This window comes from Strix aluco, chromosome 25 (genome assembly GCF_031877795.1).
Source record: "Strix aluco isolate bStrAlu1 chromosome 25, bStrAlu1.hap1, whole genome shotgun sequence".
NCBI classification, from domain to species: domain Eukaryota; kingdom Metazoa; phylum Chordata; class Aves; order Strigiformes; family Strigidae; genus Strix; species Strix aluco.
The window spans coordinates 8,950,738-8,974,174 of record NC_133955.1 but is presented as its reverse complement, the minus strand read 5'-3'; the positions used below and the strand labels follow the sequence as shown (position 1 = coordinate 8,974,174).

At 40.2% G+C, this 23,437-nt stretch overlaps 2 protein-coding genes across 10 annotated transcripts in view; one reads left to right on the top strand and one right to left on the bottom strand.

Moving 5' to 3' along the window:
- Positions 1-11,516, top strand: part of NGF (nerve growth factor) — a 33,987-nt gene extending 22,471 nt beyond the window's left edge. For 3 of the 4 annotated variants that reach the window (XM_074850232.1, XM_074850231.1, XM_074850233.1), the window contains 2 exons: positions 7,203-7,343; positions 10,637-11,516. In XM_074850232.1, the coding sequence (XP_074706333.1) occupies positions 10,649-11,368 (720 nt within the window). In that variant the 5' untranslated portion in view covers positions 7,203-7,343; positions 10,637-10,648 and the 3' untranslated portion in view covers positions 11,369-11,516. The remainder of the gene's footprint in view (positions 1-7,202; positions 7,344-10,636) is intronic. The other variant, XM_074850230.1, reaches the window with a different exon arrangement.
- The window catches only part of LOC141934623 (uncharacterized), a 141,869-nt gene that overhangs the window by 68,577 nt on the left and 49,855 nt on the right, over positions 1-23,437 (bottom strand). The window lies entirely within an intron of this gene.

The following is a 23,437-nucleotide window of genomic DNA, read 5'->3' as shown; positions in this document are numbered from 1 at the left end:
ATTCCCTTCAAGGCCTCTCAGGTGTCAGAATATTTTTCCCTGAATTGCTACTGCTAAATTTTAATTCATGTACTTGTTCAAATGCTTCAGTGAGGAAGGTGTGCCAGTAGACACCTTCTCTTTAACAGCAACTTCAGCAGCAACTGCCTCCCTCATTTTTTTCTTACTATCAGAAGCAGCCAGATAAAACTAATACACTACTTGTTGCTTATTTTGTGACCTCCATGATCCCATTTGCTGCATAGGCAGCCAAGTATATCATCCATCATTGCAAATAATACCAGAAAACACGTGGCAGTTTACTGGCTGCAAACCATCTGCTACCAGTTGCCCTAGCACAGCACACATGCTCCATACTGTATCACTGGAAAGAACCGCACAAATTTCACTGCTGGGTCAGACACTATGTAGTACGAACTTCTTTTGTTGTTATTGAATAAAGCAACCACTTCTCATCTCTGAAATGGAGAATTCTAATTAAATACTTTGGGGACTTTATTGACTCATTCAATACTCTGAAAACTATTATTTCCTGCTATTACGATGTTAGTTTTCTTCTATTTCCTGTAATCTGAATTACAAAATTGGTAAATCAGATGTGTGGTCTCACAAACCTAATCCCTGTTCTTCCACACCTTCTGCATGAACTACATGAGACTTGAGAGTAACTAGGTTATTTGCACTAGGGAACTCACTTCTGAAATATGCGTCCTCTCATAAATTCAAGATATATCAGCGTTTCTGTAATCACGAATCAAAAAGATTCAAATACCCTTTATGTTTATTTTTTGCACATCCCTAAAATATGCCAACAACTTCAAGAATGACAGAAAACAGCATTCCAAATTGTATCATGCTTTAGATTACAACATTCTATGCCTATGTTTATTTTTATTTAGAAAACTATTTACTTGCTGTATTTGATTGAGCCAAACTGGGCATTAATTTATCTTTTACTAGCATAGGAGCTACTGCAATGGAATCTGGTGAACGTGCAATTAGAAGGCTGCACTGTATTCTCTATTAAAATATGCCACTAAAAATACTCTGTATTACAGACAAACACGCTTCATTTTTACTAGCATTTACAGATAGTAATACCACACTGATGGCCCAATTCAACTCTAGTGCTTCACTTTACCTAGTCAGGCATTACCGGAAGGAGCAGGATACCCAAGAACCTCAAGACCTACAAGACAGACAGGTCTTGTATATTATCATTGGTTTCTGTGCTCCAACAGCCTAATCAGTACTCCGTGGGCAGCAAATAGGAAGTATCTAGGATAAAAACTGAGACATAATTAAAGCTTTACTGGTGCATTACGGATGACAAATAACAAATTTGCATTTTGGAAAATTTTGTTCCTTCAATTCAAGCAGCAGCAAACTTCATGCAAGCTGAGGATGCTCCCAACTGTGTAGTACTATGACAGTAATTACATGAGATGTCAGAGGTGTTGTGGTATAAAATCAAGGCTTGGTCTTAGTTTTCACTTCATGCTGGAAGAACTGTAACACAGCAGTATGACTTCAAGTACTGACTGCTCCACCAGGTTTTTATTTATTTTCCTGGACTTTTAAGTCTCACATTTAGCAAAAGCACATGGCAATAAACATTCAGATCACGCTGTCAGCAAAAGCTAGCTGGAAAATTAATTGTGCATTAAATGCACATCCTCAGCCCTTAGGAGTTCACTGTAGTGAAACTCTTAGTGTTTCTGAGTGGAAAGTAAGTCATCATTCTGTGAAAAAAAACAGAGTTTTTTAACCTGTAAGGTTTGCTGGACAGATCTAAGTCATGTGCAACTTAAAAAACATGTAAAAGTTTTACCCGTTTAAGTGAGGTGTGACTGAAAATGATCACTCCCATTTGTCTCAAGAGAATTAAATTCTTCCATAGTGCAGTTTGACGATTAATGACTGAATCCCTTTTTTTTAAACTTACAGCATTTGGGGGACTCAGCCAATATACCAACACGAGGAATGGATAAATCATCTTTGTAGAACTTTAAGAGATACTGTAAGGTAGGAATTTGCCCTAAAGGAGAAGACTGTGATTCGACAGTAAGAGTCCTTCTTGTATTAGTCCAAGGAGTCCACTTGTATTAGTGTGATATTTGTGAACTAAACCTTAGGGGTTATCGTTATTAAAATGCTGCCTGTCAGCTGGCCTAGCAGGGAAGCTTTATATTCACTTGTGGCCAAAACTTCTGTTGTTCCTGGTCATGACAAAAACATTTTGCTTCACCTCAAAATGATTGTTCTAGAGGTTCTAGATTTTTCACACTGTAGAAAAGAACACCATTATGGTTGATCCTGAAAAAAAACCCTGGATGACCGGTTTCTGAGTACTGTTTCTACTTCAAACAAGGCAGTAGCACAGTGACACTACAATTTCTGCTGGAAACTGAATTACTAGAATTCATGTTCCTTTAAGACTACTACACTGCTGCACTACATTGGCAGCAAAGAAGAAGAAAGCAGCTGTTTCTCTTCGTTCTACAGGTATGAGAAAAAAAGAAAACTGTTCTTAATCTCAAGGACGATTCTTCTCAGAGTGATCTGAATGCCCTGGGTCTGATGGATACTGGGAAGTTCTTATAAGCCACAGAGCAAATCTTGCTACTGGAAAGCTGTCTGTTGTTCATGATATCATGGTCAAATGTAACCAGAAATAAGAAACATTAGAAGACCATGAACTTTCTGAAATGTAATTATTCAAGTAAATTTCAAGTAGCAGGTTTTCATCTGTCTCCCCCAGCCTCTCCTTCTGAGTCAATAAAAGCAGAATCAATCCACTGTGAACACAAATGTAAAAATACCCCTAAAAAGTAGCAAAACATGGTGTTGATTTTTTGCCAGTTAGCATGAAGTGTACATAATATTATTCTGCAAAACCAGCTGATTTCAGAAGAATACATAACTGGAAGGGACCCTCCTGGGCTGGTTAAGTCCAGCCACTTCTGTTTAAAATATACCCCCCCCCCCCCACAAGCTATTTAAAACGTTAGAATTGTGACAGATGTGCAAAAGAAGTATTTCTGCTTTGTTCTGACAGAGCTGAATACCTGAGGGAGTTTATGTTGGTTAAACATCACCATTATTGGTTTGCTGGAGTTGTGCTAAATCAAGCTTCGATTTTCTCTCCAAAACATTAACATTCCTGAAGTGAGAAGCTGCACTGTTCACTGTCCTGGGGAGAAAGAATAGGTGATGTCCTGGAGTCTGATCTTCCATGCTGTATTTTCAATTATACAAGTGGTAGTCATGAAACTGAACTACTTCAACATAGTACACCATTTTTTCTCCCCACTGTAACGATACTTTATCAATGCTTCAAGGTTTAAGAGAGCTATATTTCTGTATTGTAGCAAAACCAGAGCTGCCAAAATTCAATGGCAGTGTTAACAGAGAAGTGTCAAATCTATAAATCGCTCTTGGAATTGCAAAACTCTCACATATATCTTTACATGCTTTATAACCCAGTTGCTAACTGTCCAAGTACTGCAGTCTGAATTGAAATCAATCTGCACTGGATTCAAGAGTTACACGTTTGGGGGTTTTACATGGAACAGAGATTTATACAGAGATTTGGCAACAATTTTAGGCACTGCTATTCTTATTGGAAGCAATTAATTTAGTAAATTTACTGAATTTTCAGCTCTAAATAAGTTTCCAGGCAACATACTCTCTTTGTCTGTTCTTCCTCAGATTCCGTGGGATAACTGTTAAAAAAAAAAAATGGAGTTCCCTATACATATTTGTTTTGTTTGGCACTTGTTTCGCTTACAGGTGCCTGCAAACAAAGAGTTTTTCAAGACACAGAACCACTTGCTTTTTGATGTGATCCATTTCTCCACTCTTACGTTAAGCCCCTTGTAACACTGCTTTTAGGCTGTTCAAGCTTTTACTAGTGACATCTTTACTGAGTGACTGCCAAATAAACAAAGAAATAGGGAGACTGATCATCTATATTTCAATTATTACCTTTTTCAGACAGCCCTTAGATCAGCTGGTAAATACTGTATTTGTTTTACTGTAAACCCCTCTGAAGCATTCATGTGCAAAGAGCACTTTTTAACATTTATAATGTGCTGCTACTCCTACTAAATGTACTGAGACTAAGAGATAAGAATGAAGTGGGGTTTTTTACTCCCCAGGTCTGTAATCCTGAATGCATGTAAATTTTGAAGAAATACTCACTTCAGTAGGTTATTTTATTAACCTCTGGGAACGGTAGATAAAGAGGAATAGTATACAGATGCCATCTTCAGCATCATTTGACTAACACCGCATCATTTACCGGATTCTGCCACAACCGGGAATCCGGGAAGACAGTAAAAGAACTTAAAAAAAAAAGCCCAGCTGAAAATAAACTTTTTTGTGGTTAAAAAGCAGCCAGTTGGAATTGAAGCAGTGTTTTCTTAGGGTGGCAGAACAGTTGGAAAAGTTGTTGGATTATTTTTGGCAGCAGCCAGCATATTATAGCTCTATCATTACTGTTACTAAACTGTCAAGAGTCCACTGAAAGGGTTATTACTTTACTAGTACATTCTTGCAAAAATATAGCATATCAGTCTGGTAGCATGAAGCTTTGGATTTCAGAACTTTGACCTTTCTGACACATTCGTATCACTGTAACTAGCTTAAGACCTAAATATTTCAACCACACAGGTACAGTAAAACATGAGCCATGATTTACAGACAGCAGCAAATCCAAAGAGTGGCCAAATCATTGCGGAAGCGTTGCATAACGTGATACAATGAGCATGAAACAGATTGACTCCTCTGCCCTGCACTGCTTGAAAATGGGCTTGGAAGATTTCAGTTAGATTTTTTTAAATTACGTAGCTTGTATTTGGATCTCGGTAAGAGCCAAACCCAGTGGCTACAGTTAGTGGCAGCCAGCTCTCCTGGGGACAGAAACCGTGCAGATATAAAATTAATTCAGTTCACGCTTTGGCATTAGCAGCGTGTTCTCCTTAACAAACACACTCAAATCTCCACACTGAATCCCACGGTATCTTTTGCAGTACAGAAGTAAAACCCTTCTTTACCTTATTAAATGGAACAGATAAGCTATCTAAATATTTAAGATTAATAAAATACTATTTCTATCACTTTCAATAGCACCCATGAATTTACAATCAGAAATGTACTCTGCTGAGAAGGCATCAGCATACTGGATTTAACTAGTGAATAAAATAATCGTTTTCCTTTGATTTGGGGTCTATATGACCATTCACAGTGTAGTAATTAAGACTGGAATTATTTCTGCCTTTACAGTAGCCAGAGAACAAGCATTTAAGTATGTGCCTTCATGCGTCTGCAAGTTTTATATCTTCAGTTCTTCTCAAATATCAGCCACAATCAGATAATTCTCTGCCAACAAATGGCAAACTGATTTTCCTTCTGATTATCTACTGAATTGACCAAGAAATTTCCCTGCTGTTGTAGATGTTGCTTTCAGCCCATTGCTTTCCTGTTCTTCACTAGGCTACCCTTATCTTCTGACCAACTTCTCCTAAATCTGGGAGCAGGTTTACAGTTTATGTTGCCTCAATGAAAAGAGTATCCCAGCCAAATAGGTCATTTGGACCCACTCTGAATCACATACTAAAACATCCCCAGAGTTTAAGGCCTTTGTCCTGTGAAAGGTCTTAATATTCTCTAAACCACGAAGACTCAAGTATGTCTTTGGCCCTCACCTGATTCCTGCCTGAATACTAGTGAAAAAAGGCAGCCCGCCTCGAACAGAAAGAGGGTAACTCAATGTCTTTTCACCTCACCAGTGCTAGTTGTCCAAAGGTCTTACAAGATTCCGTAAGGTAAGGACACACTTGGTTCACCCCCTAAAATGTCATCCCAAGCTTGTCTCCGAGTTTCATTTCATACAGCATACTGATTTTGTTTTTTTCCTAAAATTGCAGACATCCAGCACTGAAGCTGACCAATGTACTAGCTTTTAGCACAGTGACTTCTTGCTCTGGCAGTATAAGAGCCCCAGAATTTCTTTTTTTCTTTTTCCATGTGAAAGATCTCAGAAAGATCTCAGGCATCATCTCTCAACAGACCTTCAGCACTCTGTCATGAAATTGCTGAAGTGGAACTCATGTTCCAAACCATCAGCAGAGTCCAGTCACCATCACTGGATAACCTATGAGATGTTGTCACTGCGGTCTGTTGAGCTGCACACTTTTTTTTTCCTCCACTCACTTCCACTAAACATGACACTACTACAAAACATCTCAGCCAACTTTGCAACTGTATTTCTTCACCGGTAGCTCAAACAGTGATGGGGGGATGGGGGAGGCTAGAACTATCCTGTAGGTAGCTAGTATTTCACATGAAATATTACAATCACTGACAATGTTACTGTATGTGTTGACAAAAACTCAAAGGAGAAACAAAAGGTACTTCCACTGGCTGTTCAGAATGGACAGTAGTATGCATGCAATCCTCCTTCTGGGTCTCTAAAGAACTTCCAGCATTTGGGGCATCGTTAAGAAGAGAAAGCGTGGGGCATGAACTGTGTAACTAAGATTGGCACACATGGCCAATTTGCAGATAGCACGTAGTTCGTGTCCTACAAATGTCAGGTACTACAAACGTCTCTGGTTTTGAGTGTTTGCGTATTGACAATGGGAGCGCACCATTTTGAAGTACTGTGACAGAAAAAGGACCCAGGGCTGGTGATAGTGCTGTTTAGACGAACCTGGAGAACCATGCAGAGTAGCTGCTGAGTTTTACATCATCCGCATTTCCTGGCACACAACCTGCGGTGCCTTTACTTGCAACCGGACTTGCTTCCCAAAGATGATGGGGGGTCTGAGCCCTCGTTTGTCTATCACTACTGTGCAAACTGAGCTCAGACAGTGACATCAGCAGGTATTGCTTCACTATGCTGTATCACTCCTGTTTTTGGTGAGCCTGGAAGATGCCCAAGAGGGACTGGGAGCAGGGGACTGTTAACCACAGTCTGGTAAAGCTGCTGAATAAAGGTAGCTCTGTATTACAAATGTGCTGCTCTTGGAAGTCAAGAACTGCACTTTAGACAAGCTCTACACCGTAACAGTGAAAAAGGCACAGTTCAGAGAGCCAAGCAAGTGGATTTGTCCCTGTACGCCTGCTATCAAGTGGGAAATGGTACTGAAAACACTTACTTGCTGGCTAATTATTGAAACAAATATTTCTGCTTCTAGTGGAACGCAGAATAAGCAACTCCCAGACTCAGCTACGCAGTCAAACTGGCCCGATGGCATGCTGCAGCCAACCCCAGCTCAGCATCTGGATGAAATAAAGACCTTGCTGGGGGAGAAGTTTTTTGTGCAGTATACTCAGAGGTAAGCACAACACACACACTCTTCTCAAAGCAGACTGAAATTGTCTATTACTGGTATCACACAGTAGCCTGAACAGCTACACCAGAAGAAGTGTTTAAATGACACTTGACCAACACTCAAGTGGGGAAGAGAATCATCATCTTGAACTTAAAAAAATCATTGGTCTGTCTTCTAAAGAATGAAGACAAGGGCAGTTCGCACTTAATACTCCTATTTTTGGAAAAGCTTAGTTCTTTGACTTATTAAATCAGTTGCTTCACTGATACCCAATAGCTAGCTATTGTCTGCCTAAAATGGGAGTTTCTACTTACTCTGTCTTCTTTTATTGTCACCAGACATCGTATCTTTTGTGGGGAATACTTACTTATAATGAGACATGGTCCACTTAGAAGTCACAATTCTCATTAAACATCCCCTGGTTTAGTACAGTTTTTGTATTTTTAGCATTGAAATGCCTGCAATAACCTTTGTGGCCAATGTTACAAACAGATACCCATGTACTACCAGCACTAAAATCGGCAGCTGTGCATCTCCCTGGAAGTTCAGATTGGCTGCACCTGGCATGCACTGCGAACACCTCTATAAAGCACCATGAAAGGGTCTAGTAACTAAGTATGTGACAAAGTTTAGAAATAACCCCCCAAAACAGCCTGTAAAAGATCTGTACGCGTCAGCAAAGTAGTCCACAGTCCTCACAGTCTAAGGCATACCTGTTTGTTCGATGTTAACTTTTTCTGCTTGTGTTGTCATCACTTTTTTAATCTGTCAGTTTCTATTCTCCACTAATTTAATAATTTATTAAAAGATTCAATTTTGAAACTTCAGGAAAACTACCAGGTATCCCAAATATATTTTGTCTGTGTTTGGGCCACACTCCCCACAGAAAGCTTTACCACAAAGAGAGGAAATACAAGGCCAAGTTTAAAAAAAAAAAAAAAAAAAAAAAAAAAGCAAGAAGGTGACATCTTTCTGACTTTGTGTTAATGGCCTTAAAGCAATAATCTTAGCATATGCAACTTAAGAAACTCGGAAAAGGGAGATAAATGTAGCTGCATTTTAGAGCAGTGAATCTTGTACAGCACAGAACCAGAAACAGCTCTTTGCTGACATTGCAACGTCTCTTTCCTATAGAAGGAAATAATAAAAAAAGGTTTATGTATAAACACAATAGGTTGAGGCTGCTATTGGCATGTCTAAATTGTGCCTGGATTTTGTTCTGCAAACCTCTTCCATTAACATTTCTGTCAGGAAAACTAACTCTTCAGAGATGTAATGAACCATCTGATTTTAATTTGGTTGTAGAACAAGGGGTTACTCTCTGAATCGTGCATAGCGGAGCTATTGAGCTACACCCAGCTCTATTTCCTTATACAGATGATGATGACTGCTCAAGCACGAGCAGCATGTGGGAAAGCAGCAACCCTCAGCCTTGTTTTAAGCAAATTAAAGTGGCTTTGGAACAGTAAGGATTTTCTCTGTGAGAGAGATTTGACTCTCATCATCATCACTGTCCCCAATTCTTCTAGCCCAATTGTTGCACAGACAACTGCTAATGTGGCTTTTGGCCTTTCTTTTCTTTTTTTTTCTCCCCTTGATGCAGGGTCTGTAGCATCTTCACCCTCTTCAGCCACTACCTCTACTTGGCATCTCCTGCTGATTTCTTAAATGCTTGTCCAGACCTGAAAAAACACTGCTGTTTATTTAATTTCAGCTCTTGTCCAAGATAAGACTATCCGCACAAGATCCTATGGGACATCTTAGGGTTCTGCATTTTCTACAAGACTGTGCTCTAGCAAAGCTAAAGCCCTGGTTGACTGCTTTCGTGCTGCTTGGGATTCTAGTCTGAAAAAGCTGAACAGAAAGAGAGAGGGGGAACTTCAACAGTAATTGACCCACACCCAGAAAAAACATTAAGACATGCTGGGAAATCAGAGTGGAACTGCAGAGCCTGATTCCTCTTTTACAAAACCCTGTTTGTCCAGTCTATGTGCGGCTGCCTGCCTGCTGGCCGGACACAGTGTAATTCAGGGCCAGCTGAGACATGTCAGGCAAAACAAGGCAAAGAGACAGGGGAGGAGCCTCGCTTGGTAGTTTTTTCTGTTTATACCCTGTCTCTGCTTATTAAGTCTTCACAGAGGAAATACAATGTCTGCCCTTAACTGCAATTTCAGATCATTTTTTAAATGTCTCTTATTCCCAGGATGCCTGCTGCTGATGTGTTAACCCAACATGCGGCTGAATTAGTCAACACATGGTAGTTACCCAACAAGGTATTACTGCTGCTGGTCTTCTAGCATAAAGTTGTTCTTAACAAAGTTTTAGACATTCGTCTTACACTTTTCCACACCCAAACTGATGCACATATTCTCCAAATTGAAGGAAGGCTAGCACTGGCACTGGATCTGTTATGCAGTGCCATTTGTGGAGCTTCTTGCTCACAGCCCTCTGAAAAAACAAAGGTGTTTCCTGGTACATAACTTCCAGTACTATGGCCGCAACAGTTGTAGATATGCTATACAAACCCAGAAGTAGCCTTGCACCCACGGTGCTTCTACGTGATACCCATATTTGTCCTAATAGGCAGCTTCAGCATGGAAAAATCCCATCTGCCCTTGTGACACATGATGCCAGAGCTCTTCTGGGAAGTAGCCTGGGGTTTATCTGACCAGAATCAGCAATGTGGTGCGTCCCAGAAGGGCAGATGGGATAGACGGAGGCTGCTGGAGGCTGCTGAGCCAGCCAGAGTGGTGGGGCCTGTCTACATGGCAGGTAAGTGTGGCTGTTGAATGGGGCTCCCCTCCTTGCACAAGTACCAGCTTGGTGGTCCCCACCCTAGCCCCAGGGATACCTCTGCAGACAAATTAACTGCACGGACAGCTATTTTAGCCAAGGGACTACTTCTGCTCACACTACTCTGCAGGGTATTTGCAGCCAAGAGACCAGCCCTGGCCAAAAAGGTTGCTGCAAAAATCGCTGGAGATTTTACTCCTGGGAACATGCTGTTGCCATATGGTCTCCACATTAATAACACCAAACAAGTGCTTCATAAACAGTGTTCTAATAACAAATACCAGAGGAATTAATAATAACCTAGCTATTATTTTCTAATGTTCTCGCTTTATTAAGAACACTTATGCCGTCTGAATGAGCTCTTCCGGAAGAACAACATCTGGCACCCACATGAATACCTGATGAAATCATTATGATCCTAAGTATCTTATAAATTTGTCAGCAACAGCATCCGTTTGTGCCAGCATAGCTTACAGTAACATCACGTTTTTCTTTTGTTCTAGGTGCATAGCGTAATGTCCATGCTGTACTACACTCTGATTATAGCTTTTTTGATCGGCACACAGGCAGCTCCAAAGTCAGAGGACAATGCTCCACTGGAGTATCCTGAAGAACATTCCCTGGTCAATACCCACCGGAGTAACAGACACCACATTCCCACAGCAGCTCCACAGACAGCCCACGGCCATTCTACTTGGACGATAGGTAGAAGAGAAGCTATAAATATCACCATGGACCCCAAATTCTTTAAGAGGAGGCGTTTCCGGTCTCCTCGGGTGCTGTTCAGCACACAGCCCCCCCCAGTGTCAGGGCAAGGACAGAATATGGGATTCCTCAGCAGTGCAGGTTCTCTCAACAGGACTGCCAGGACCAAGAGGACTGCGCATCCCGTATTACACCGGGGAGAGTTCTCAGTGTGTGACAGTGTCAGCATGTGGGTTGGGGACAAAACCACAGCCACTGACATTAAAGGCAAAGAGGTGACAGTGCTGGGAGAGGTCAACATTAACAACAACATTTTTAAGCAGTATTTTTTTGAGACCAAGTGCAGGGACCCTAAGCCAGTCTCCAGTGGGTGCCGAGGGATCGATGCAAAGCACTGGAACTCTTACTGCACCACAACACACACCTTTGTCAAAGCGCTGACAATGGAGGGCAAGCAAGCAGCCTGGCGGTTTATTCGAATTGACACAGCCTGTGTGTGTGTGCTCAGCAGGAAGTCAGGGAGACCCTGAGATGGATCTAAACCCCATGACAGCATCCTCCTACCCCCCTACCTCAGTCTGTAAATTATTTTAAGTTATAAAGGACTGCATGGCATATTTATAGTTTATACAGTACAGAAAGAACCTCATTATTTATTAAACTCTTTTGAAAACCTTTTGTGTTTTGCAATTTATTTACTGGCAGAACCCTTCAATAGATGTTCACCTTAGTCTCATTCAGCCCAACTCTGCAATGTTCACAGGACCACTGAACAATCTTTGCTTGCCATTCTACAAAAAGAAAACATTTTTCACACAGTTTTCACACATATTCCTCTCTTCCACAACAAAAGAATTTTCCTCACAAAACCTACCAGTTTACTGTGAAAATCTTGTAGATTTATTAGTAAGATGTTTTATCCACCTACCAAGGGAATGATAAACACCTTTCAAAATGTGCTTCCAGTTTTACTAATTATACATAAAGATCTTAATCTTAGATAATTACTCATCTTAGTGAACTCCTGGTACTAATTCTTCATGTTGCTAGATAAATTTCTAAGGAAGACCTTCAGTGCATCTTTTAAAATTGCCAAATTATCTTCACTGCAAAAATAATTCGTTCTGAATTATTCTGGAACATTTGACTGCACAAAAAGAGAATCTCAATGTATGTATTTTTTCATTAAAATGGTATTTTACAGCTCATTACTTGAGCTGTATTAGAGTGATGTGGTTGCAAATGGCAATATACATATATTAATTTTTAAAAGTTCATGTGGCTTATAACTAAAATTTGAAAATTCTCTCAAGCTAGTAGTCTGGCAGTGGGGAGTTGCCATAGGAGCAAGTCTTTTCGTGCATCATAGAATTAAAAAAAAAAAAAAAATAAAAAAAAAATCACCAAGGGTGTGTTTTAGCAAGGACCCCCGAAATAACCCTATGCTCATAATTTCCGTGCTTTGGGAAACATTGGTGTCTAGAAGTACACGGTAGAGGCTGAGGCCTGTGATGGGCGTTTCAGTCATTGCACACTGAATAAAGCTACAGTTTCTCTCATTGTTTCCTTTGGAAAAGCAGCTGTTATCCACTGCAGAAACTCTTTCAAAATAAATACCATTAAGGTTTTTCTGCTTGGTTTCTTCAAAATCCTAAAGGGCACACTTTCACCCTTGCCTCCCCTCATGCACAGTTGTTTCTTCAGTGAAAAAAGCAGACCTGACGTTTGCTTCCTCCACGTAAACGGCAAAGAAGGGCAGCAGATCTCTAGAGAAAACGCGTTGTGGTAAAATAGTGCCGGTGGAAATAACCAAACCTAGGCAAGATATGCTTTCTGGTATGACAGTGCCGCTCTGTGCGAAGTGGAAGGCACTGAGACAAAGACCATTCCTGATAATCAGTGGTATACCACTTTTCAGCCCCCTCTAGTAGGTGGTTATGGTGTGGGACAGCAATATTCCAGTGAGAATGTTTTGCTCTCTCCAGAACATATTTGTAATATTTGCATGAATAGTCAGTTATCTGAAAGGTCAAGGGGAGGGCAGGCTCCTGACTGTCCTGTGTCCTCCAAATAATGACAACTTGTTCTGGAGCAGGGGGAGGCAAAGACGACTAAGGAGTGCTTACAGTGCAATCACGTAGGCATCAGATGCTCTGACACAGTAGCAGAACACAACAGCAGCGGCAGCCACCTGGCAGTCATCACAAGAGATGGAGGGAGACCAATGAAACAAACAGTATTGTGAAGCAAAGCAAAACGCAGAATTGGAACAGAGTCCCGTCTATGCTCTTTGGTGGCCTTAAAGCAATGGACAAAACTAACAACTCTGCTTTAGAAGTGCTCTTTACCATACATGACACAATGCGACTAGGGAAAAATGAAGCTGCTACTCATCCAGGACTTCCAGGTTTATGGAGACTGCCATTATTTCACCACTGACATAACAAAACTGCAATTGAAAGTGTCTCATGAATGCATATGGTAATTCCAAACATGTGTAAGACTTGGCATTTCTTCAAAGAGCCCTGAAACTGATTACTTTCTTCTTAAAGCAATCTTGGGAGCTGACATTCCTTCCACATCCAGTCCACTTAGGAGTTCCCCCAACTACACCTTAAAGCACATTCTTGCCAAGAACGAGGTACTACCACTACCTACAAGACACAGTCTAAGGGACAAAGAGCTGTCATTTAAAGCTCTAGGAACTACTGTTCTAAATCTGGATCTTGATTAAAATTTCTATTAATAAACATTTAGCTATTCATTATGGGGGGGAGGGTTTATGTAGTCTTGCAGATATTGATGTGATCTATTCCACATTTATCCCTTCAGCTGATTTTTATTTTGTGCTCCCAAGACTGAAACTAGACTACCGGTTCATGCTTCATGCAATGATCTATTGTGTTACTGACATTTCCTGCCTGATCATAAAAAAAGGTCTCAAAAGGGAGTGTGGAAGACTGAAAAGGACAGGGCGATGTATTCACGCTTGATCTTGATCCCACTGTTAACTGCAGAATCTGGAATACCAGACTTAGGAGCTACAAACTCAAGCCTCTAACTTAAATTTTAAGGGTGTACATCATTTTTCTCCCTGCACATATGTTATTGTTATGCCTATGTGACACAGTGATGTGACCAATGATCTACTGAGAAGTGGTGAAGTATTTCAAGAAATTAGTAAGAATGTGGGGCTTTATGATTATAAAATAAGAAAAACTGGAAAAGGGCATTCTTAGAAAGAGAATTATTGCCATATTTCAATTTTTGTGTTAACTGTGTGCTTAGATGGCAAGATAAGGCTCCATCTCTGACCATAGCTACATAAACCCAGTCTGTGAGATTCCCCCTGCAGCACTCAAACTTCATTCCACTTACAGATGTTTGTGCCACATTTAAAGACTAGTATTTAAAACAACAGTAGTCCTAGCCATTCTTGCAGTAACTGGCATCACACCTCTCTTACCTCCAGCAACAGAGCCGTATTCTTGTCAAAGCCCAAGCAAAGAGTTTCATGCAGTCAAAAGAAGTTAGTATCATACGATAAGGATACCCTGAACAGCCAGAAATGAAGTACAAGTCTGACTGCCTGGAGGTATATGGAATTGTCATCTCTGGACATGCCAGAGAACAGAGACAAATATCTGCCAGAAATGCTTCTGCCTCGAGTGAGATGCAAGGACTACACAATTTTCAGTGACATTTGCCACAATTTGCGTGCTTCCAGACAAGAGTTAGATTATAACTCTTTTTGTTGAAGTCATGCTCACAGTGGTCACCCAACTTTTGAACATTTTCAGTTATGTTAAACATGGCCCCATACTTTTGGAATTTCGGATGGAGGAGTACAAAATTCATGCAATAATTGCTGTGTAGAAACTCACAAATGCTACTGGTCTACAGCACAGCAAGCTGGGTTCATCGGAAACAGAACACAACCTGGAAGAGCATTTTTGATACTGTTGTTAATACCCTGGAGGCTTAGCCTTCCAAACCATAGTGCAGCCAATGACATTTTTCATAAAGAACCTTCTGATCATCCCAATAAAAAGTATCTTTTAGCATCCTACATCAGAAGCAGGTGAACTGTCATGGAAAATTCCTCTATGCAAACACTTTGCAAGGGTATCTTAAAAGCCAGTGTTTCCCACATCATACTTAGCAACTCTGTCTCAGAACACAATGCCTCCAGGAGGTGAATCAGCGTGTGTATGTGTCACTGATTATCCTGACTGCTCTCTGCTTCCTTGGGCAACAACTGGTATCTTAAAAGCAAAGGGCTACATCAAGATTTAATTAGAAAACTAACCCAGTGCTGAGCTGCTGTTAATTTTTTTTCCCCCAGAGATAAAATCCAGCTAGAGATGCTGGAGATATCATCTCAGTTGCCATGACTTGATCTTTTACATGATTAGGTTACAGTAGATTGTTATACACAATGATTTCTGGCCATTGAGTACAGAAGAGGGAACACACCTGTCTTCAGTTTGCTCTTCTGGGAAGTACACCCATGAGGAGTATCAGACTAACATATAAGAGTGATAGAACTTCTAGAGACAGATTACGCAGATTAAATACAATGCACATTTATGTATTCTAATTTGAAATACCTATTTTCAGCGTTGAAGTAAGTAATTTTTCAAATACATGTGAATTGATTCAGTGCTAAAGTTTGGAAAACTGTGACAGCCATTATCAACCATCAACATAGTTGTTGTGTAAGTCTGCAACTTGTAAATAAGTCACTATTACAAGAATCTGAATTCATCGCTTTGGATTCTAAAGAAAGAAAACCAAGATCCTTCTATTTAAAAAGCAAATCAGCCCAGACGTGGTTTCACCTTTAGCCAAATGCCACATGCATGACACCAACGATTTCACTGCTGCTCATTTGGGCTAAGGAATGAAGGTTAAATTTTGCCTGGAGAAAAACAGATCATTCTCTAGAAAGATGGAAAACCATAATCAGTTTCCTTCACCTAGCATGGGACTCATCCTCTCATCACTGCTGATATTACAGTTTTGGTTGGCTGGCTGGGGGGGGGGGGGGGTGTGGAGACGCTGGGGGGACAACAACACATGCCTGAATCCCTACTGGTTATGCAATCATTCCTGCTGCTGAGTTAATGCCAAAAGCCTGGAATGCCAGAAAGCCCATTCTAATGCCTAGACCTGCAACCAAGTTATACTTCATTGGGCCTTGTCTCGATTATTTTCACTTCAACTGCAATACAGACAGGAAATTTTGACATTGACATAGAAGGAGACAGGTTACATAACAGTCGTGCTTTCTCTATATGCTTCCTTTCACCCCTTGCACTACACTGCTGCTTCATTATCTAATCCCTTATTTAAACATGCAATTAAGAAGAAATGCTGTAGAAGCCACACCCTTGCCAGCTTTTCTTTAGTAAGCAACATCTTTCATTGGAGCAATTACAACCACTGTCAGGGAACTTACACATCGGGCTTGGAATCACTGTGTATTGTATTTTCACTTTTCTCTGGCTGTCTTCTAGAGGAATTCTTTGCTCTAGAAGCCAGCTTCCATATGCCTACAAATAAGCTATTCTGATATGGTATATCTAGCATTATATAACAGTCATTGGACCTGATATGCAGTCTTGAATCCCATCATTTGGTCTGCATAACTGTTGAAGACTGTACATTGAACTTCAGTAGCACCCTTCAACCAAGCTGCTTTATGAAGTCAAAAGAAACTAGCAAAAACTAAGGAACACCAAGTGTCGCAGCATGAAGTGGAACAAAATACAGAAAACCACTACACAGCAATCTAATATTTAAAGAATACAATTCAGCAGAACACCCAGATACAGGGGGCAGGGTTGAAACTAAGAAAATACAAGACAGAATTATCCAGCTTCCAATCTGGCCAGGAGATGGCATCCATTGGTTTTAGTCAGCATAAGGGAGGGACTCACGACAGGACCAACCTTTCATTAGAAAAATGGATGTTCCTTTGGTCTGGTTGGTGTTAAAGAGTAAAACAGCTTCATAATAGTTTAAAGAAATGGTGACGTTAGGTACACCACCTTAGTGCTAACATTCAGAGACGTGCTTTCCTCAGCCCAATCAGCTTTTGGTATTTCCTTGATTCAGACAAGAAAAGGTAAGGTTAATACACAGCACAGAACAGAAGACAACATCCCTAGCGTGACAACAGCAGACAAGAAGGGCTTTGCAGGCAGGGGGCCTTGCTTGAGAACTCTTAATTTCCCCAGGACAGAGTTCTCTGACCAGAGGACCACTTCTTTCCTATGCACACAATTCTATAGCAGATCCCAGGCATTAACCTCAAATTATCAGATAAAATATTTTGTCCTTATCCTCCCAGTGATAACTGTTCCTGATAAAGTAAAAATAATCATTGCAATCTAGCAAGCTCTTCCCCAGTGTTCTTTGAGTCTTCCTTAGAGTCCTTCCAGACTTCAGACAGCACCAAATACTTCAATGGAATCAGAAATTCATAGCTTTTGGAGGGTTTCCCTAAACTCGCCAAGAAATTAAGAGGAACAATGAAGCTGCTAAGTTTTGCTGTGCATCTTTGTTCAGGAAGGCCATCATTTTGCTACCTGTTGCCCAAGTGATGGGGACACTACAATCTGACTATAAGTCACCAGGGTGGGGTAGGAGGTTCTTCATTGTGCTTCTGCTAAACTGTTCTGGAGGACAAATTTTTCTTGCTTTACATCAAAAGAAAACAAAAAAACCTCAAAATGCCCATGTCTAAATCAGTTAAATGGATTGCTGTTTTAAATGCATATGGCTTTTTCTTTTGAAGCATTGCTTTTAGCACACATGGCTTTCAAACAGAATATTGCCTGCCAGCGTTAAAGTACAAAATTCACCATACTTTCTCTGCAAACTGGTGCTTCACTTAAATTCAGTTACTGTGTGATGGCTCCTTCTGCCTGGAAAAAGCAAGCCTGTAGTGAATGCACTGACTCATGGATTGTCTCTTTTCTATCACTTCTGTTTACATAATCCAGCATACCTAGTGGCCCCTCTTCAGGCATTTAGCTAGATCTTGCCCATAAATTTGTGAGCCAAAGCATGTTCATTTGAGAAATGAATCATACAGTCATAAAGCTGTACAATAACATTCAACCTAGGTAGTACCTTTAGCCTCTGATGAACACAGTGCAGATGCTCCCAGCATCTCTGTGAAAAGCACATCTGCTGTTTCTACTGATCATATGCATCCTCTGGGGATTTTGTTCGGTTTTCCTTTTTCCTCTTGAATCATTTGATTTGGTTAGATTCCAGATCTACTGCACAGAATCTAACTCTGAGAACAAGTTAAATTGTGGCAGGAAAGAACATACACAATCTGAATTCCCTTGTGAGAGATCTATTAACCAATAAATAACAAGACATTTATCACAGGTTCTAATTAAAACAGAACTTGTCTGATTTAGGAGCTAAGCTGTGTACTAATTCAAAAATTCAGTTTGATATGTTGCAGTAACATTCGAGCTCTATTCATTTTCACTCCGTATTGACTTGATGCACAGTAAAAAAAGGAAGGGGAAAAAAGTGTTAATGTCACCAACTGCAAATGATTGCTTTGGTTCTAGGTTCTTCCCACAGACTGGAACTCAAATTTCTAAAAATACATGTACTGTGAGTCTTTAAACACCCTGGGATGACATTTTAAGTGGGGTGGAGGATGGTGAACACAGGAAAGAGCCACTGAATAGGTAATAATGAAAGAGTGTGTACAATCCACTAGATAATGTCCACTATGTCAAACCTATAATTGTAAGATGCAAGTGTTTATTCTGTTTTCCTACAGAAAGATAAGAATACTCTTCAGAAAGCAGTGAAAACCAACTTCCTATATTAAGGTAGTAAAAACCTGAGCAGATGGATTTTGTACAAATTTTTCAATAGCTTTTTCATCAACTGACAACAATTACAAGAAATTTTAGCCATAAATATTGTTTAGCAAACAGTAAAACTAGAGGTTCATGTTAAAAATATTCTGAATCAGAACAGTTGCATGTAACTAGCTAAGATGAAAAACTGAAGGTGATCAGAATGTGAAAAGTGTATGAAAAGTCCTTTGTCCTCCATTAGCTTCCTAAGACTATAAAATCAGAATAGACAAGGAGAGCAAAAAGAAGATTTCAGTATCACAGAAATAAATTTAGGTGATTAGTAACATAGGAAAGGCAGTATCTAATGGGAAAGTGCTGTTCTAAACTGGGACTGTTTATTGACTAATGATGGAAGTCCAGTTCTGTCATTCTAAGAAGACAAGAGTTCTTGAAGTTTTCTTTCAGAGTGCACTCCCAAAGCACATCACTGAAGCCAAACACAACAAACTCTGCAAGGGCTATTGTTAGTCTGAAACAAACAACTTTTCAGATGTTGGACTGAAGCAAGTTATTAGACAAGCTAAATCCTGAACAGTTAGGCACTAACACCATTTTCAACAGCCATCTAACATGTATCTCTCAGAGTTATTCGCCAACTACACTATTAGATTTATGGCACACAACTGCATCACTGAACTGTAAAAACCAGGCAAAAGACAGACAACATGCAGCTGCTTTTTGGCACAAGACTGCTAGCTACCAGCTGATGCTCACCACCGACTGACCGATACCCGATAACCCAGTTCCCAGCTAGCGATCCAAGAGAAGACAAGATCCCAAAACCGCAATCCCAAAAGTGAGAACCCCTGCTTCCTGGACAACCCTCCTCTATATGCTGAGCATGACGTTATACAATATGGAGTATTTCACTGGCCAATTTGGGTCCATTGCTCTGGCCATGCTCCCTCCCATCTTCTTGTACACCTGCACACTAGCAGGACATGGGAAGTTGAAAAGTTGTTGATTTCTTAGCAACAACTGAAAACATCAGTGTATTATCAACATTCTTCTCATACCAAATCCCATACTGAATCCAAAGCACAGCAATTGTTACAATTAATGACTAATTGCTGACATATGGAAGAGGAAAAAATAAAAAATGTTTGGTTTACTTGCACTTGACAACCTTCTGTTGAAGTTTTCACGCTTCCTCCTTGTTGCTACTGTGAGAGAGTCCCCAGAGCAGGGAGAACTGTGTCGATAAAGTTTCTGAAAAAAGTTAAAGCCTTCTTCTGCTGTGTCCTGAGTTGAGTCAGTTACTCTGATTACAATTTCCACAGCCAGCAGGAGGAGGAGAGCTGCACTATGAAAGTTAAAGCCATACATTCCAGGAGCAGCAGACTTCCATATAAGCTCAGCACTACTCACAAATGCACCACTTTACACCCAATTAAGTTACATCAAGAGATTTATCATTCTGAAAATGGAAGAAGATGGTGTCCCACCAACTTAAGTTATAATCAACCTAGAAATTTCCTTCAAATTTGCACCTGAAATGCTGAATTGCCCTCTATTTTTCACCAGTGTTTTAAAGACATTACAGGTCCTAATTTTCTGATTTGTTTAAAAATAACCAAACATTTCTTTGGAGAATTTATCATACAGAGTGTCTTATCTACAATGGATTTGGGACAAATTTAAACAAATAATATTTATCCCATCTACCCTAAACTCAGGTCATGTTCAACTTTATCATACTGCTTAGACATTGTCTAATGCAGGTGAACAGATGACTCATTCAGTGATTAATAACTTCCAATACAGCCGTCATCTGAAGCAAGGCTTAAACACTGACTTCCAAACATCAAAGCTTTGCAAGGGCAAACAGGCATAATCAAATTAATAAATTAGAGTTTGCACACTGGAACTGCTCCTAGCTTCTTCAGGACTAGGCTGAAAAATTATGTTTATTTTAAGAGTTTATTCTTTACATTCATAGCAACCAGTCATTCCTCAGATAAAGCACACACCTGCAGCAGTCTTGCCATTGATCTTACACTACAAGACAAGTCAACAAATTCTGGGGTTTTGTTATCTAGTTCTAACAGGATATTTGAGCATAAAAGGTGAGGTGATTCAACAAACATTTAATATTGTCACTTTCTCAGCATCACCCTGTATTTACTTACAAACTGCTGCCTTTTTTAATAATGCAGACATATTTAGGAAACAGCTGTACTACTAAGCACCCAGCTAAAGCCAACAACTTAAAAACCAAACAGGCTGTCTTGCAAACAGTTTGCATGTTTCCATTTTATTTTAGTGAATTTTCTCCATCCCATTCTTATTTTTATTGTCATGCACTACATTTTTTTTGTGCTCAGGATCTAGCTTATTATGATCATTTAAATGTTCCTCAACAGCAGCAGCTCTCACTTCTATTTTTGCCCATTTTCACAATACTTACCTACTTTGCACCTAAATCCATAAATCTTCAGTTTCTATTTTGCTGCCTGTTTGTTTCTCAAACTGTCACCCTGATTAATAAGGCACAGAAGATGCCATAACTCACTCATCAGGCAGGTGACCATGCACAGCGGGGCCCTGTCAATCTGGGCCTTTAGAACAGGTATTATTCCTTACCTAAAGGATCTTCCCTGTCAATACCCTAAATTGAAACAGCAGTTGGAAGCAGGAGCAACCAGGCCACAGTTTTAGCTGCTTAAGATAGGAACGATGCACATTTTATCCTCCAGAGCTCATGCAGAACAGGCTGCAACAACGCCAGTGCTCCTGCCAACATCCTTCACTCTTTGCCTGACAGAGCCTCTATCATCCAAGTACCTTAGATCTTTCCCTCAGATATGTATTAAATGTTGTATTTTGTAACTTGAGCTTCAGTTACAGTTGGAGACAAATCCAACCCGCTAGAGTGTTCAGAGCAACCCATGGAAATAGTACTTTCTTGGTCATTTGCCCTGTTTGTATGAGAGCTCTGCAATTCACTCCACTGGAAAACTGCTAAATATACCTCTTTGCAAGGCTGATAATTTTCAGTTACCTTGTAGATGTAAGGGTGTTACTATATAGTGATTATATATGATGCAGTGATACATATATGACATAGTGAGATATACACATATAATGAACAGTGATTTATGCTGATCTGAGGCAGGACTGAAAATGTGCAACAACGTGTACACATATGGCATTTATTTTATGTTTGACAGTTTCCTACTGGCAGTCTTCATGTAGGTACTACATCTCGAGCAATCACTATAAAGCCCTAAAATACTCTTTCAAAGAAAATGTACATTTCTGAAAAGGCTTTTTTGTTGGGAGTTTTTTGAGGTTTTTTGTTAGTTTGTCTGAATAAAGTGGCTACGAGAATAAAAAACGTTTCTGAGCTGACTCCAGTTGCTTTCCTGGCTTTTTTCCAATGGTGTTCAAATCAGGGGTTGTTCAAACTAGCAAACAGTAGTTTTGAGGTTTACCCATACAAAAAATTGGGAGCTCTGGTATTTTTTTAGCACATATTACTAACAGGGTTCACGAGTACCCTCTCCTCTGTCATGTGGTTCTGGCTGTGCATAAACATTGCTTTGACCAATAGGGGCAAATTTAGATACTTCCCAGAATGATTTGTTGCATTCTCACGACAGTTGCGATCCCAGACTGGATTACATCCAGTGGGAAAATGTTTAGACAAAGTATTGCACCGAACAACACTCCTGAGAGATGTGCCTGTGGTTTGCCTATAACAGAATGTAAGGGTACAGAAAGACATTAAAAAATGTCATGCTATGATTGTATGTTTCAGAGGGCATGACCTATTCACCGGGAGTAATACTCCAAAGAGATTTCAGGCCAAAAAAACTGAGCATCCAGCAAATGTGCAGTCATGCTCATGATCTCAAACACCAACCATTTGGTTCAGCTCTGTGTAACTCAAATATCATGACAGTCCAGAAATGGAAACCAGAAGGACGAAAGGAGGTGCATGGGGAAACTAGAAAAGGAAGCTATCACTTTAACCTTCTCCTCTGAACACTCTCCCTCCTGACCTGCTAGATTTTAGGTTTCAAGAGTCCTTAGGAAATTTAGCTAAAAAGACTGTACTCTTCATTCAGTGATCAAACATGAGAGGTAAGCATGTGGGGACTGTGAGTTGGAAAACACAAATGCAGCATGAAATTGGAAGCAGGAAAATGGTCTTAGCACCTCCCCTACGATGCACTTGCCAGAGCATAACCAGCAGGCTGAGAGAAGCAACTATTCCCCTATATACAATAGCTTCCACAGCAAAGAAAAAAAGATGACGAATGAGACCCTTGTGATCAAAACCACCACAGAGAAGTACCAAGAGCACACGGTCACTATCACTAGGTAAAAACAGAACTCGGCGTGGCTGGCCAGGCACAGACAGTCTGCCACCTAAGTAGTTTTGCCTCCTCAAACATTTCTACCTGCACTCACATTTTACTTACAGATTTTGCAACAGATTTTCTGGAACAGCTGAAGTCCAACCACAGCTCCTTCTGTGGAGTCAGGAGTGACACAGCATATAATGGTTGGGGGCAGAGAGTTTATGTCCATCACAACTTATAATTCTGTAGCAATACTAATGGCTCCTTTAGTGTCTCAAGTGTTTTAGAGACTTAGCTCTGATACCAAGTTAGGCCACAAGTTGTTCCACTGTGGACAGAAAGCAAAATGATAAAACACTTCTACCAAAATATTTCCAGCAATAAAAGCCAA